The 17,784-nt window shown below is 43.7% G+C and overlaps 1 protein-coding gene across 1 annotated transcript; it reads left to right on the top strand.

Moving 5' to 3' along the window:
* Positions 1-1,042: 1,042 nt before the first annotated feature.
* CSRP3 (cysteine and glycine rich protein 3) lies at positions 1,043-17,479 on the top strand. The gene is made up of 6 exons (XM_063332525.1): positions 1,043-1,199; positions 8,372-8,503; positions 13,318-13,486; positions 14,872-15,007; positions 15,539-15,632; positions 16,793-17,479. Exons 2-6 carry the CDS (start codon positions 8,392-8,394, stop codon positions 16,870-16,872), a joined length of 591 nt encoding a protein of 196 aa, XP_063188595.1. The 5' UTR covers positions 1,043-1,199; positions 8,372-8,391; the 3' UTR covers positions 16,873-17,479.
* Positions 17,480-17,784: the final 305 nt, after the last annotated feature.

Below are 17,784 nucleotides of genomic sequence, written 5' to 3'. Positions count from 1 at the left end.
TGTTCCGTCACCTCTGCATCCAGCCTTATTTGACATAGGCAGAAGAGTTCCATTAACTATCCAGGGAGAATGACCAAGAAGAGATGGAGTCCAGCTCTCCTGCTCAGGGGAAGAGAGTCCTCCAACTTTACACCAAGGATCTGTCTCTGCATTAACAAACCTTTGCTGGACTCAACAGTCAATGGTTCTACAGGTTCCCAGGAGTTTTCAAAGTAGCCTCAGCAAACAGACCCCTAAAATCCTAGAGCCTGACATGGATTTGGCATCTAATTTCCTTTCGCTCCCATCAAAGTCCCGGAGTTGAGACTCTTGGCTTCAGACTCCTGGTGTTGAACCCCAAGGCTGTGAGAGCTTGGCCCTTTCACACACAGCAAAGTCCAGGATACTGAACGAAGCTTCCACATTCAGACACCCCTTTAGAAAAAGAGAATCAGCTTCTAAATCTTTCAAGCACTTAAAATAAAACCCTATAAAAAGTGAGTTTTAAGGGCTTCATACTTTAGTCTCCACTTCTCTAATAGGTCTGCAGCATCATCCGTTTCCAAGGCATGGCAAATATCACTACAATGCTGAACTTTATATATATTAACTAGCCATCTTAATGCCTAAAGCCAGTAAAAATTTAAGATTAGAGTGAAAAGCCTAACTCTCTGTGCCCTAAAAGACAAGCCAGTTGTATCTATCAGATCATGAACTGCTGAATGAAATTCTATTTGGTTCAAAACCGTTGAGTTCCAGAGGTTCCTACAAAGAGGTGTTTGGTGGTTTTTTAATAGCTGTTTTGGCAAATTACTTTTAGCAATGTGACCGTTTATGAGTAAATCCGCGCTTCAGGAACCGTTATTTATGATTCACCTTTAAGCAATGCGGTAGCGACCGTAAAACTTCAATCTGTATTTCTGATGGGTTAGGCTGCAGTTCGGAATGCCCTCTAGGTGTAACCCGAGGGGCTGCATTGTTGTCCACCTACTCACAAGTGGACATAAGGGGACAAAATGCCAGGCTTTTGTCAGAGGTTATTTTCAGCTCGATGATAGCAGTGGCATTGCTCAGATCCCCACAGCCCTCTCGCGTTCCCCTCCCCTCCCAGCTTTTATAGGGCCGACAGCGGTGGCCACTGCATTTAAAGAGTGCTGGAATCCGTCGCGTTCAAACCCTCCGAGCCCTAAGAAAATAGGGCGAAACATCAAGCGACGCCGGTAAGTAGACTATATCGTGTTCTGCCAAGCCTGTCTGATATAAGGGTATTATTATTATTTTTTTTCCTAACAGGTAGTAGAAAGAGCTTATTGCTTGACAAAGAAAAAGGTGTAGGTATTGTACAGAAAGGCGAGTCCTACCGAGCTGACAGCAGTATTGTAGGCTTGGAGCAGCCAACTGATAAGAGAGATTCTTCTGGGCTTCTCGGCTTGGGTAGTAGCGACCGGTGTTACAGGAACGGGGCGGTGGAGATCCTCGTTAACGAGAGACGTGTTTTGAGTACACGCAAGACTGGGTAACAGGTTTCAGAAGCTTTACAAAATTTAGTTAGAAAGCTCCAGAATTAGGTTTTCCACAACCAGCGTGTCTTTGTACGTATACTTTTTAAAGCACACAGATTTACGTGCTTTCATAAATTCTCGGATAAAAGTATTCTAGAAGTAAAAAAACCAACCAACCAACCAAACAAAAAATAAAAAACAACCCCAAAAGCTCAAAATATTTGGTTTTTATTATAATGGGGTTATATATTGGTTTTATATCAAATGAGAAGAAAACTTCTATGCAGACTCGACAGAAAATGGCCAGATAAGAATGCAGGATGAAAGAATTCCCACATCCACCACTCAAGCATTAAATGAGCACGACTGGCCAAGTCTTCGGAAAAGCCCTGATAGTTTAAAAATAAAAATTATTTACTTTGAAAATTTTTCTACCTAAAGGTAAGATCATTTCAAAGAATAACGCCTTGCGGGTAGATAAAATAATTCGGTGTCTGATCTCAATCATCACGGCAACATTTCGCAGTCGGTTACAGTTTTGCTTGGCACTTAAAAGACTTAGTGCGTGGATAAGGATTTAGAGAAGGATTTTGTGGGAGGAAAAGTGAAAGCTGATAGCCCGGGATTAGGTCTGGAAAAAGGAACGGGTCATTTGTACAGCAGGATGCGGTTTCCCCACAGCAACGGGAATCAAACTAAACTCTGCGCGTGTAAGCGCGGGGTTGGTTTTCTCACGTCAGAGCCAAGTACCTTGTTCCAGTGCCTATTTTTTGGAGGTGCAACCTGGAATTTCTGCAAAAGTGTGGATCGAGGAAGTTTTAAAAGAAATGCAACATCACTATGCCAGAAAATAACAGAAAATTATTAGAAATTAGAAATTATTAGAAAATTAGAGAAAGCAAGGGATTCCATCACCTTTGTCCATCATGTGCTTCGTATCGAGTCACTTAAAATCTTTTGTTCAAAAGGGCTCCCGTAACTTAGAGTCACCAGTGTCAAAGAAAAAAATCAGCATTTACTTTCCTGGGTCAGCGTGGAAATTCCCATCCCTTGATCTCCATGCGCTGGTTTACTGCAGAAATAAAGGAAAAATGGGAGTCGTCATGAGATCGTGGTGGGGGCTCAATCTATGACACTAACTAATAGAGTTTACCTGTGTCTATAGTCCGCTGAGTGCACCGGAATATAAGAAATATGATTATAAGTACATAACGATATTGCATCCTTCATTAACTGAGCTCGCTCCTCAACCACAAACGTTTTCTCTGTTGTGGGTCGATTCTGCCGAGGGGTAACGCTTGCTGCAATGGAGTGGATTTTGACGCACACACCTTTCGGCTTTGTTTTTTGGTGGAGTGGCGGGAATCGTGCTTTACGCTGCGGGCACATGAAGATAAAACGTAACACAGTGAGTGTTAGTTGCAGAGAAAGAGAGAAACTACAGCAGCATTTTATTACTGCTTTTATAAAGGAAGCTCTATGTCATTATCCCCACGGCGCCGGCGAGGCCGGTAACGCTGAGGCCGGCGGAGCGAGTGCCTGGTGGTCACAGGACGGGTCAGCGGCGGAGCCGTGATTAGATACCGGAATGAGGTCCCGGCTGCGTTGGCATTTCCCACAGGCTTCAGCTGGGAAAAGAATTTCAAACGTAGCCGTGATACCCGCGTTTCAATGTAGGCAGCGATTTAATTTGATACCATTGCTGTTTGTTTATTAGGTTAGGAATCAGTCTTTTACCGAGATTAGACCAAACAGCTAGCTGGGACTGAAACCGAGACACCAGGCACATCCTACCCATCGCTCCCGGGTCAGCATTCCTACCAGCCCGCATCAAGACAGACACGTCCCATCCTGTTCATCCCCCTCAAAGCCACCCTGTAGCACACGTGGCACCCTCAGATAATCCTCCCAGCCACCCCAGACGGGCCCTCTGCAGCCCATTCAGAGGTGAGCTGGGCTCCAGACTATCAACTGCTTCAGCATTTAGCAGGGAAAAGCCTCATATTTAGCAAGGAAACACCAGAATTACTTTCAACACCTTTTCCACTTGCACCGCGCTGTCTCACACCAGCGCTGCCTTTTACTCCTCTACACAACTTCGTCGGGACAGAAGTGCACCCACTTCCCCTTTAGATCAATGGATCTAAATATATTTTTGGATTATATTCTTATCAATAGCACTCCGACCAGAGTGAGACGCTCTGTGACAGTTGCGTGACATCCAGATTTGTACGGTATGACTAATAGCTCGACACAAGACGGCTCACGCGGTTTTTTTGTCATGCCTGTGCAGAGCACAGAAACCCTTCAAAGGCTTCCTTGCTCCGAGGGTAGCCTATATAGCAGAGTTACAAGCTCTAAATAATGAGAGGCACGTACCCTTGGCCGCAAATCTAACGCGTATGAATTCTACTCCCCGTAGTAGCTTCATTTTGAAAAGGAACGACACGAGCTGCTGGAGACTATTCGAGCACGACCAAGAACGCTCCTCCAGCTTAACAGTACCGTGCCTGCCTGCCAACACGCCGCAATAGTCGTACTCAAAAATGTCTCTGTCACGTGTTTAATCCATCTCGAGTGGGCCCACTCTACTGCCCACGAGATCACCAAAATATAACAAGGACCACGTGGTCGGCGGCCACGGCACGTTAACCAGATTTAGCCAACAAAGCGCAGGGAATTTCAAGGGGATTTAGATACTGACACCCGCTGAAATTAAGTAAGACTTTGGGTATAATTTTTTCTACGACAAATAGGAGAACAACTTCTATTTGCACATTGTGAGGATGGAGATTTATCCACCGCTGTAATTTAGATGGGTAGAAACCTTTGAATGCCATACACCCTGTGGAATTTGCTTGCTCAGGGTAACGCGGCTGCACAGGCAGCATCCGCAGGGATGGCCGCTGCCATCCAGGGCTCGGAGAGACGAACAAAGCAAGGATGCGAGGAGCAGGGACTTGCCCCGGTACCTCACCCAGCAGCTCGTCCAGCCACAGACACCACGGCATCCGCTGCCGTTCTCACGCCCCCATCCTTACCGGAACGTTTTTTACTGTGACTTCTTTCTCCTACAGCTTCCCATCAGGTGATGCCAAGAAAACATGGAAAATGTGTGTGCATGCCCAGTCACGTTACTATACTTAGCACCAGGAGCGATGGCTCTTTTAAGAGCTCTAACCACGGCCCGTAACAGCACAAGGTTCGCTATCGCGCATTATCAGACGTTTTCAGAGATTATTTTTTGCCTTCAGCTAATGATGTAATTGGAGCTACTTTCTAACGAGCATCCCAGTGCCGCAGACTGAAACGCTTGGTGTGCCTTTGAGGGGAACTAAAGCAGTTTTAGAGAGACTTTAGAGTTGTAGGAGATACAAACTGGTCTCCTCCAGCGCTGCTCCAGCCAGGAAGGGATTCAACTGGAAACGTGATTTGAAAGGGAAGATTGTGAACACAAAAAAAATCTCATTTCCATTTTCAAGAAAGTGTCGCAAAACTGATCTTTATCTCCCATCTCTTCTCCTTCTCTTAAAATGTTTGAAGCATTACCTGAAGTATTCTTTTAAGAGAAAAAAAAGCCACCAATACAAAAGTATTTTAAGAATAGGAGAAAATATAGAATGGAGGAATGAGACGAGAAGATTTTACCTCCATGAAAGATTTCTCGCTGTTCTTTTATCTCCCATTTAAAAGAAATAAAAAAAAATCATAGAATCATAGAATTGCCTAGGTTGGAAGGGACTTTTCAGATCATTTAATCCAACCATCAACCTAACTCTGACAAAAAACATCATTAAACCATATCTCTAAGCACTATGTCTACCTGTCTTTCAAATACCTCCAGGGATGGTGCCTCAACCCCTTCCCTGGGCAGCCTGTTCCAATGCTTGATAACCCTTTCAGTGTAAAAAGTTTTCCTAATGTTCAGTCTAAACCTCCCCCGGCGCAACTCGAGGCTGCTTCCTCTCGCCCTATCGCCTGTTCCTTGGGAGAAGAGACCGACCCCCCCTGGGTCCCCCCTCCTTTCAGGGAGCTGTAGAGAGCGAGAAGGTCTCCCCTCAGCCTCCTCTTCTCCAGGCTGAACACCCCCAGCTCCCTCAGCCGCTCCTCACAGAACTTGTTCTCTAGACCCCTCACCAGCTCCGTTGCCCTTCTCTGGACACGCTCCAGCACCCCAAAAATATATATAAAATATATATTTTAAGAGTGCTATCCAGTAAAGTCCTCACTGAGTAAGACGGGACCAACTTCAGCCTGTTCCTCGCGTGCAGTTATTTTTCTTATTTCAGCTACATCAGGTTTTTGCTTCTTACTCGTTACATTACAGATAAACAGAGTTAGAGGCGAGCTGAGTTTTCTTTTCCTTCTTGCATCATTACTGTTTTGCGACTATCAGAGCAGGTCGGCTGGTGAGCAGCCTCCCGAGAGAACCGATAGGGTCTGAAAGAGGTTAACGATGTATGACAGCAAGAGGACGAGGCCCATCGAGCTGGGGAGGTTGTTCAGCTGAGCGTCGGTCAGCCTCCCAAAGCGGAGGAGAGACGGGCTCCTGCCTGAGTTCGACAGGCATGCTGCACACCGCAGGTAACAGCCACAGCAGTGAATATCGCAGAATCCCAGCATGGTTTGGGCTGGAAGGGACCGTTAAAGGCCATCTGGTCCAACCCCCTGCCATGAGCTGGGACATCTTCAACTAGACCAGGTTGCTCAGAGCCCCGTCCAACCTGACCTTGAATGTTTCCAGGGATGGGGCATCCACTTAAACAGGGTGAAGGATATACTAATAACCGCAGTACTGAAGCAGAGATGTTTGGATATGCTGGTACCTCCACTGTTATCAAACATCGATGGTTAAAACGTGCTACGTCTTCAGTGCCATTGTTTCAGCGTGTGCGCACACTCCTGCGCCATCTTCCTGTTGCTGCACAGACACGTCTTTTATACCACTGCGTGGTTTTTAGTGTCACAGACACGTCTTTTATACCACTGCGTGGTTTTTAGTGTCACAGACACGTCTTTTATACCGCTGCGTGGTTTTTAGTGTCACAGACACGTCTTTTATACCGCTGCGTGGTTTTTAGTGTTAGCAGCCAGAAAGAATTCCCCGCGGCTTCAGGTTAAGCTTGCAGAGCTGGCAATTTTTCATTTCATTCCAAAATTCAGAAGATAGATACACTACAGAAGTCGCTAAAATGGTGATAAACATGGGACATTGGCGTCCAATGTACAGGCATAGTAAAACGTTAGTCAAAAATGCCAGCCATTTAAAATACCAGCTGTGTTACGGCACTGCTGTGATAAATTCCCCTCTTTCTCTTGCTTGACTTCAGAAGAACATTCTCAGGGACCGGGCCTCATTCAGCCTTCAAAATCCTTTTCTTAGTTACAAATAGCTCACGGTGAATTTAATCAAATACGAATAGCACAAGCAGGCTGCGAAAGAACTATAATAAGAAGGTGACGGGTTTTCCAAGAAGGAGAAGGAAGGTCTGCGCCAGGAGGTCGGAACAAGCCGATAATACGATGGGCAGATGACAAGATGACGTCCCAGCCTTTCCAGAAACGATGACTCAAACCAGCAAAACAAAAGGGCACGCCGTAGGCTGGAGTCGCTTCAGAGGGGTGACAGCGCAGTCAGCAGGAAGGGCACTTTCTGAGCCGCCCTGGCTCCGACACTGCTCTCCTGCGTGACCTTGGGCAGGTCACTTCAACAGCACCTGGAATAGTAAGGACTGGAATAGTAAGGACTACTCTCCTCTTTTTTCTTTTTTTTTTTGTTTTAATCAGATGTTTAGATTTTTAAAACAACTGACAAAGAAAAACACGCCTTAAGCCCCTCAGGAACCTCTCTGTTATTCGTTTATGACGGCTGTGCAGCACAGTGATCTCACAGCTGCTGTATGAGGAATTCAGAAAAGGAGCCAACAACTTTTTCTATTAAAGCATCCTCTGAAATAACATCGTACATTTGTTAAACTTCAAAGCGGAACTATCCGGGTATGAATTGTATCAAACGATATCGCACTGACAGAGAAAATTGCCTTTGTACATGTTACCGAGGAGGCTCACGTGGCACTGGATGAACAAGCACTTGGAGAGGTATAAACGGTACTATAAGCTGTCTCTTAACAGAGAGTTTAGGTAGAACACTGTTCTGTAGAAAATTTAATGCCAAATACCATCCACACTTTTGCTTAAACTCCAGCAAAGCTTCAAAGTGTTTGTTAGCTTCCATTAAAGTTTGCCTCGCAAAACCAGATCAACACACACAAAGCAAAACCGGAGGGGAAAAGGCTACACTGGGATACAGGGGAGAGCAGGATTGAAAGGAAATGGCTATTTGTTGGAAAATAAATCCTAGATCCACTTCTCCAGAAGAGGTTTGAGTGATGCTGGCACCTTTTTACTGAAACGCTTTACAACCCTTTCACATATTTACCATCACAACGTACTGAGCTAAGGAATATCCTAATTGCAAAAGAAGGTGGCAGAGGATTTAGACTGTCCCTGTCCCCTGAAGCGCTGGGGGAGCACCTTCACCCGTGGATAGGACACGTTCCCGCTGCCGCACAGGTAGGTACTATATGTGGGCTGCCAGCCTGCCCAAAACCCCGTGACACCCACTGTCCCAGGTCTCCCGTCCTCAGCTGGGCTGTAGAAGCTGGGTGGACTCCAGCTGCCGCCTCATCTCTCTGCCAGCAGATAACCTACACGTACTTGCGGTGCAATTCTCACCAGCAGACATTGGCTCGGGGCCACCCTGCAATAGCAGTTGACTGGAGAGGGCGGGGGGGGGGAATAAATTAAAAAAAAAAATTAAGATCAAACTGTTCCGCTTGAAATAATTCACTCTCACTGATGTATTTATTTCTGTAATGTGATTTTTCTAGGCCACCCTTCAGATACCAGGATGCCGAACTGGGGAGGAGGAGCCAAATGCGGTGCCTGTGAAAAGACGGTGTACCACGCGGAGGAAATCCAGTGCAATGGAAGGAGTTTTCACAAGACGTGCTTCCTCTGCAGTAAGCTGGGCTACACTCTTCTAACTTCACAATAGTCCCATAGCTCTGTATAAATCTTCCATAAAAGCTAGTAAATCTGCTTTTGTATTACTTTGCATGCAATAAAGAAGCTTCAGAGTTCCCCCAATTTAACGTGCTTGCTCACAGGCCACTGACAGCAGGCTTTTTAACACCCTGAGCAACGCACAGGACGGTAGAAGCAAGCAGCATCAGGCTGAATTTCACAGGGGGAAAGTTTTGTAAAGCATCTTCCTTCTGGGAAAGTTCGAAGCAGAGGGCAACGTGTTAACCACCCTGCCCGAAATAGCACAGCAAGACCGATTCTGGCCTGGCACCCTCTAGAAACCTAAAGGTGAAACTTGTTTCCCACCCTTTTAGTAACGGAAGGATGGAAAACTACCACATCAGTTTTCAAAGCAGCAGCCCGTTTTCCGAAATGCCAGTTTGCCACTCCACAGCAGCTCTTAATATATTACCAAGCCCTTTCTAGCCCTTTACCCCGAGCAACCTGCCTCTCAGGCTCCCAGCTTTTCTTCTTCCAAACCTGCGTTGGATGATTATTGTTGGGGACACAACAAGTGCTGCAAAATCACAGACTGGCAGGGGTTGGCAGGGCCCTCTGGAGATCATCCCCTCCAACCCCCTGCCAGAGCAGGGTCACCCAGAGCAGGTGGCACAGGAACGCGTCCAGGCGGGTGTGGAATGTCTCCAGAGACGGAGACTCCCCCACCTCTCTGGGCAGCCTGTGCCAGGGCTCTGCCACCCTCACAGCAAAGAAGTTCCTCCTCATGTTGAGATGGAACTTCCTATGCTCAAGTTTGTGCCCGTTACCCCTTGTCCTGTCCCCGGGCACCACTGAAAAGAGCCTGGCCCCATCCTCCTGACACCCCCCCTTTCAGTATTTATAAGTGTTGATAAGATCCCCCCTCAGCTGTCTTTTTTCCAGACTGAAGAGACCCAAATCCCTCAGCCTTTCCAGGTCCATCTCCAAGAAACCCTACCTTCTGTCCCACAACGTAGCATATTATGGGTTTGTTTCAAGTTAGACAGTCTAAACAAACAGCACTCCTAAGACAGAAATGTGTCGTCTTAGGATATTATAGGAGATCGCTACTTTTATGGTGAATCCTAACATTAATTCATTTCACACAAGAAAGCTGAAAGAGGTTACCCCGGTGTCATCAAAATCTCCCACCGACAGCCTACAAGCGCCTCAGTCTCCTCCTTCCCCATATTTCATAGAGGCCCATTTCACTTACTCTTTTACTCCATGGACCTTGGTAACATTTGGCAGGGAGATTCCGGGAATTTCACTTTCTCTGCAGATGAGGTAGCACTTGAAAAATTAGAGAAAAGGTGTCAATTCAGCTCCGCTTGCCCTTTGTGGAGGGAGTAAACAATTTGATAAAGGACTAACAGTTTATTCTGCAGACAATGCTTGAGACTTAGTACCTTTACGGCATGAATTCCAGCATGTCGGCTCAGAAGCCACCGAATCCAAATTTTCACTCTCTTTTCCAGGAGGGATAGAGAGCTCTCGTTTGGAGGCATGAGGCCGATATTAAACGCTTACATGACACAGTAGAATCTGTAGAATCGGTCCAAAGGACACGCTTAAGTCGTCTCTGCCTTTCCCTGAGTGCCCGGCAAGTGATGCCTAAAAGACCGAGTGAAAAAGAATTCCCTCAAAAAGTTTTCAGTTAATTGACAACCTTCGGCCAATTCTTACAGAATGGTAAAAATCTCACTTTTGTGGAAACCAGACACTCGTTGCTTCCATGTGCTGCCATAACAATGAACACTAGGTCCCAGAGAAACAGGAGGGAGAAGGACATGAATGTAGCAATCATGAGAAAAGGATTAATTTACACTTGTGCTTTATCAAACGCTAGAAAATGATATGGCACAAGACGACAAACAAGCAGACTCTCCAGTGTCTAACAAAAATAGACTGCTGTCCTAATACGGCATAGTTAATATAATAATACTTCTCTCCCCCCTAATATTGGAACAAGTTTAAGCTTCATTCCTGGTATGACTGATTTTATTTTTTTTTGTTAGTGATTCAGGATAACCAACAGACATCCATTAGCGCCAAACATTTGTTTCATTTGTTGTGGTTTGGGTTGGTTTTTTTTTTTTGGTTGGTTGGTTGGGGTTTTTTGGGGGGGGTGGGGGGGTGTTATTTTATTTGCCCTTTGTAGTTTTAAGTCCGAACTAAATTATTAATAGGTTAGGTACTAAAAAAAGTATTCCCAGCAGAAGTATGTTTAAGGTCAAAACCTAAAGATGCATCTAAGCCCAGCTGGCACGCGGGAGGTATGTTAATTGGCTTTACTTTTCCCATGATTCACACACACTAATCAGCGGCTCAGGACGACTCAGCGTCGTGTATCATGTTCACGAGCTTTTCAATGAACCCATTATAGGATTTCATTTCTCAACAGAAGAAAGACAATCCTTCCCGACCTAATCTCAGGTACGGAAACAGGTAACCGATTTAACTGAGCTGTCATACGTTTTTGTATTAAATATATTGAAAATATATTTTATATTTTACATTATATTTGACCAGACACACAAAACACGCCAGCATTTTTTGATCAAAAAGTTCGATTTGGACAAAATTATAAGCAGTTCAAGCCAACCTGTTAAGACCGTAAGAATGAGAGAAGCTGAACTATAAATCACACTCTCTCCACTCCATAGTTTTTCCCTACAAACATTAGGGGAGAGAAGCTCCTTTCCAACAAACCCTCTTTCCCATGCAGATTGCCGTTTACCTACCGTGTTTTCCCTGTCAGCTTTTACCTAAACGGCAGCTGTGAGGGACATTTGGCAGGATCTCACGCCATCAACCTGAAACTTCTTCGTGCCGGCTCGTGAAGAGTATCTGCCGGCGGATGACAGGTCTCAAAGTTATTTCAACAATAGCCCTTCAAGGGCTTTTGCTCCATCTGTCGCAGTGAATTGATACTCTATCCCCAAGGTGCCCGAAATAGAAGCACTTTATCTGCTGCTAGAGTTTCCATCATCCCTCAACTCCCTTAGCAAACATAATTATCACCTCAAAGCAGAAGAGACTGTAGCACGACCAGATCAGGTTCGCGCATTTACAGAAGCCCCTCGTTTTGTTTCCATTCACTACAAAGGTCCTCGCAAATTATTCTCCCCTCTACGCGGCACAGTGACAGAACTAAAGCTGCAGCGGTTCCACTATCAGCTTAAATTCTCTGATGTGGATGAATTTTAGACTCACAGCAGGACAGTTAAAATAAACATGGAAGGGAAAAGGGACTGATCAAACACTCGGTCAGCTCTCCTAGAGCTTGAACTTCCAACCACTTTCAATACTCGTGTATTTCACAGGTTTCCGATGTTTACATGAGCTGAGCAACTTTATTTTCCAAGCTATCAACAGCCCACGCTTGGCTGGAATGCCCTCTGTGGGGCACGCACTTTTCAAAGCAAGTCAGAGAGTCTAGAGGCAGTCTATTTTCTTATTTTCTTTTTTTTTCCCCCTCTCTATCACCGTTGACACTGTACAATTTGTAAGAGGTGCTGAAACTTTAAGCATACTATGAAAACCCTGATTTTCTTCTATTGGCACTGCAAACAGAAAGCTTCACCCTCTCTCGATGGGGTGGGGGGCTGTCTCACACCAAGTTCCCCAAACAGCGCCAACATGAGGAGTGTAGCTACTGTTTTTATTCCCATTCATTATTGTTCAACTTTTACGCGTAAGCACCAAGGGGATCCACTGGACCAGTAACAGGATTCAGCCTCTAACCACTGTGCGGGTTCCAGATGAGCAGAGAACTGGGGAGAGAGTCATCTGGCTTCCACGGCCACCTGATGAGAATAACCACACATGAGACCGGCCTCAGCAGCACTCATTAGCTCCAGGTGTAGCTTGTGTTTCTCAAAACACGGACACTTGCTTGATGAGACCCCCAAATAAGCACCTGTTAGCACTCGTTAGCTTTTGGTCCTTCCAAGTTGAGGCTGGGGTTCAAGCAGTGCCGTAGGGGATAGAACTTGTATTCCATTATGAATGTCAGGCGTCCCAAGGACGACTTCTGTCCTGGAGCCTCCCAAGACCTTTCCTGGTGAGCTAAGCCAAGCAGGACTTCTCTGTAACGAACACGATGAGGAAGAGGCTTCTGTTTTTGGAACAGCTATAGTCATACTCTCGCCATCCTGGAGGAACTCTAACAGATCCACGACTACCAGTTATTTGGGGTCATTGCTTCGCCTTGCACTACAGCTCAAACAAACAAGGCTAGATAAATAAAAAAAATCCACAACCTGCTTGACTCCGTCTGGACAATGTATGTACGTTAAATCCTCCTTTAGAAACACCCCACATTAAAATAGGGTGGGCTGAAATGAGAAAGCCACCACGGACTCCGAGTGACTATCTTGGAAGGTGCAGATGCACACAAGAATGAACACCGCTACACCTGCCTTTTTTTTTTTTTTATTTCTTTTCTTTTTTTTTTAAGGCTTGGGAGTTTAGGATGATGATCCCAAATCCGTCTGAAGCTTCCCAGATCTAGACAAATTGTCTCGACGAGCCCATGATTTTCCTAGGGTTAGGATATAACTTCAGAGTGGCAGAAGAGGAGCACGTTGCATGCACGAACAACTATTTTAGCAACAACCCAGTGACCACAGACTAACACCCTTTTCCTGTATTTTTAAAGATAAACAAAAAAAAAAACCCCAACCACTAATTGCAATTATGCTGAATCACATAAATTCAAATTTGAAAACACGGATGTGTATCCCTGCCTGTCTCTCCCCGTTTTCAGTGGCTTGCAGGAAAGCTCTGGACAGTACCACGGTGGCAGCTCACGAATCTGAAATCTACTGCAAAACTTGCTACGGGAGAAAATACGGTCCCAAAGGCATTGGCTTCGGACAAGGGGCAGGATGTCTCAGCACTGACACTGGCGACCACCTGGGCTTGAATCTGCAACAGTGAGTTAAATCCCACTGCCGACACCTTTTTCTGGTGCTACCTGTCACTTAGGCGGGTATTTTAGATATTTTATTCTGTTTCCATAACAACATCTAGCGTAAATAGCACAGCAGACTTTCCTACAACCTTTCCTTCAGTGGACATAGTAATTTGCCAGTTTTTAAATGACGTTCAGGCTCTTTAAGCCTTCTTTATAAATTATCTCCTCCTTCAATGGGCAATTATTCTGCAGAAGCAGCCTTTATACGCCACCACACACATAAATATTCACTGCAATTGTAATTTGCCATTAGTAGCACAGTAGTAAAGTCACATTCACTGTAGAACACGAGAATATATATTTTTTTTTTCCTGTCAGAGGCTAAAATACAGTTAGGTTTTACTGTTAAGAGAAATAATCACACTACCACATACTGTTAACTCCTCTCAACGGGGGAAATAACATTTCTAAATCCTCCCTGTGGCTCGCATAACACTTACAAACACACCGAGAATATGTTTGAACAAAGGAATTCTAATGGGATACCATCTTCCAAAAGCCTCAGCTGCACATAATTATCTCTGACAGCACATTTTTGTAGTATTTTTCTACGATTCTCAAAGCTGCGCATTTCCAAATCAACGACGCTTTCTTCTGGTATTACTATAAGGAAACCAATTAACCAATACGCTACGCAGGAAATAAAAGCTTAAATAATGTATCTAACGGTAGCTCCTTGTAAGATATGAATCCATTACGGGCAGAGTTCTGCATCAGAAATCGTCACGTCCTGTAGATTTAATGACCTGTTGCAGCCCAACAATCCGATAATTCGAAAGTCATTCCGTGAAAGGCTTTACGCCAGCACAAAGACATAAAGCACGAAGTCCAGAAACACAAAGCAAAGCTGCTTTCCGGAGGCGCCTCTGACCCTGGGCCAGCTGAGAACGCCAGTTCCCTCTCCAAACGTTACACTCGCTAATGAAACAACTGCATGCAAAAATCGAATTTTTATTTTCCACTCACTGAATACCAGCAGCCAGCCAGTTACAAAGAACAGCGAGGTCTTTTGCTTGTATTTCCCCCCTTGCCTCCCAATAAGACAAAATTCTTTTTTACTTTCACTTTTCATTAATCTTTTCCGCATCTGGCTGCTGTCAGCTCCATGTCTTCATCCCAAACCAGGTGACATCACTCTTTACAGTATCAGCTTTTCAACCACACAACATAGAATTCAACAGAATACTGTCATTTTCTCTTTTTTCCCCTCCTTTTGCATGTCTTAAATACCAGTAATTTAGTATTTTTTTTTAATCCCTTACCAAAAAATCATGACATCGTTATTTCTAGACCGAAGGTAACATTTTAAGCAGTATTTTAAAACACTGAAAACTTCTGTTTTAGGGGGTCACCAAAGTCTGCTCGCCCTTCTACACCAACTAATCCTTCCAAGTTTGCCAAAAAGATAGTAGATGTGGATAAATGTCCCCGTTGTGGCAAATCAGTGTATGCTGCAGAGAAGATCATGGGAGGAGGAAAAGTAAGTAGTTACTACAGCACTAGAAACAAAACATACTCTTATAATGGGGATGATAAAAGGCCAAGGACCTCTCTGCTGTAGTTTGAATTTTTACTGGTAGTCATTCTACTACCATCTCTGGGGATATTCATAATTTAAACGTTTAGTTGTAGTGGCAATTGCTGCTATATTAAAGAATTCCGGCGACTAGAAAAACAAAAGCCTGTCTCACGTGACATGCTAGCTCTCTGCTCTAGGAACTCTCACGACAATATTACTTCTGCACATCAAAGCAGCCAAAACAAGAGTAATATTTGTAGCTCCCCGCTTTTTACTGGGCATTAAGAACAAAGTCACTAGGTGAGATACTGATATGGGATAATAAAGTAATTGAAAAAAAAGACTTACCTAGAACGACTAAAAATAGAAGCCATAAGACCAAGAAAACAATTTTAACGTTTTCACACTGTAAAAAGCAATAGCTCTTTGTTTCTTGTCTCTGCTAGCTGTGCGCTTTCTGTAACATACGATGAATTGTCTTAATTTCCTCAGCCTTGGCATAAGACGTGCTTCCGCTGTGCCATTTGCGGAAAGAGTTTAGAATCTACAAATGTTACAGACAAAGATGGAGAGCTCTACTGTAAAGGTAAGATCTGTAATGAGCCGGACCGGGTTATCCAGTCAATCTAAAGTTACTCTTATTAGACCTAGTATCGCCATCATGATTCACCCTGTTGCATGCTTAACAACTTAGTGAACTTTCATTTTATCTCAACAACTTTCTGAAAGCGAAGGAAAGAGCTACGGTAACACTGCAGTTGCCTCTTCTACCATTAACATTTAAATTTCAAAATTGTAATTTTTCTACAAATATGCCAATCTCTCAGATCCATTCTCAGACCTTCTAACAGGAACACTGGCCATATCTGCTGGGCAGGCTCTCGTACCTGCATTCTCTCTCACTCAAAAAAACCACAGCAAACCAAACCAACCACAAAGATACAGATCTTCAAAGGCCGTCTGTTTAAGGTCATGGTCCAAACTGTACTTCTTCCCAGTAAGAGTTAAAAGATACTTCCAACTACAGTGGTAGTACAGAAAACACTTTCATGCTGAATTATACATCCAGGTGTTCTTCTCAGAACAAGAAAATTCACAGACTTCACTTGACTCTCAGAAATAGCTTAAAGGGGAAAATATACAAAGTTTTTGTATCCTAGGCTAAACTTTACAGAGAATCCTAAAGCAGAATACTTAACTTCTGTGACTTTGGGTGCAGTCTGACAACTGCCAAGTGATCAAATTAGCGTATTTGCAGAAAAATGCTGACCATTACTACTTCCTTGGCAAAGTTGTGACAAATAACCGCACATACTGAGCAACACCGAATTAGAATGGCCTGGTTTAAACTACCATCGACAGTTTCTGGACTATGCTCTAGTTCTTTTAACCCCCTTTGAAAAATCTCTGACTTACTACTCAGCCTGTATTACCCATACAGACCAAGTTTTACTGAGTATTTTCAGGCAGGAAAGTAGCTTGAATGAAAATGTTACTTAGACCTTAAATACATACCATTCCTTAATGTTTTTTTTTTTTTTTTTGGAGAAGATCAGATATGACTTGCTTAATTCAAATACGTGATTCCACCTTCACTATTAGAACTTCACTATTAGAACCACCTTCACTATTAGAACCTTCCTTCCTTTTAATAACTTAAATTTGGTTGCAATACTGAAACCAAAAGTCATTTACCTCTGTATGAAAACATTCAGAATACCATTTACCTCCCTCCTTCTTTTGCAGTTTGCTATGCAAAAAACTTTGGTCCCAAAGGAATTGGGTTTGGTGGCCTCACTCAAGCGGAGAAGAAAGAGTGTGAATGAGAAGACGCAATAGACTCAAACTGCTGTTGATGCCACCAAGTGATAGCTGTCGAGTAAAACATTAAACTTATCACATATTGCTAAGAACCTAGGGCATTTGTTTAATATTTTCCACTTGTAGGAAAAGCTTGTGAGCATATATCTTAAGAAATCCTTAGATTAGATTTAAAAAGTACAGTAATAAAACAAGAGTAATGTTTGTTTTACAGTAAATAAAGACAAAAAAAACCTCTTATGGAACATTACTGCTTCTTAAACTAGTATTTACGTCCCTTGAGTCTGGAATTCTAAAGACTCAGCATACTGTCCCGCTAAGACAGAGGTACTTCATGGAGCGCAAGGGTCAGAACGCTCCAAGCTAGGCCATGCTTTCCTTTGTTCAGAATGTAACGCCGTCTACATTTCTACCAAACTCCTAATGGAGCATTGAATGTTCTGACATTTTGTGTTATGGCAAAGTAGATGTTATTCACTTCGAGAAAATTAAAAGGTATTTGAAATTCTTTCAAAGGGAGAGATTTCTGAAGAAAAACATTTTTGTAGAATAGCGTTGTAGGTTTTGTTATTGTATGTTTTCAAGCTACAATAAAGTACTGGTATTGCTTCACATTATTCTTACGTGAATTTACTTGTGGTTTTGTGTTCTACAATGTCGCGGATAAATGCATTTCACGAAGATGAATGAAATCCCTCATTTCTTAACTACAAGAACTGTGCTTCATTACATTACTTTTACGTTGTCAGTTCTAAATGGTATTTAATTTTCTGACCTTGATCCGTTTCCCTACTGTTTTTTGTTATTACCTACTTAGACTTATATTCAAAACCACACGGCCCAGCTGTCCACTCCAGACTCTTCCTGGGAATGTGGCTGACATCTGGCTATTAAAGATTTATGCATGCAGCTGGGAA

The sequence above is a fragment of the Chroicocephalus ridibundus genome, chromosome 4 (genome assembly GCF_963924245.1).
Source record: "Chroicocephalus ridibundus chromosome 4, bChrRid1.1, whole genome shotgun sequence".
In the NCBI taxonomy this organism is placed as follows: Eukaryota; Metazoa; Chordata; class Aves; order Charadriiformes; family Laridae; genus Chroicocephalus; species Chroicocephalus ridibundus.
The sequence above is the reverse complement of the archived record's forward strand: the minus strand, read 5'-3'. Positions and strand labels throughout refer to the sequence as shown.

Excerpts from the sequence above, each read along its gene's own strand:
- CSRP3 (XM_063332525.1), top strand. The coding sequence starts at position 8,392 with ATGCCGAACTGGGGAGGAGGAGCCAAATGCGGTGCCTGTGAAAAGACG. Across the intron at positions 8,504-13,317 it reads CAAGACGTGCTTCCTCTGCA|TGGCTTGCAGGAAAGCTCTG; the intron begins GTAAGCTGGGCT and ends CCCCGTTTTCAG. Across the intron at positions 13,487-14,871 it reads CTGGGCTTGAATCTGCAACA|GGGGTCACCAAAGTCTGCTC; the intron begins GTGAGTTAAATC and ends CTTCTGTTTTAG.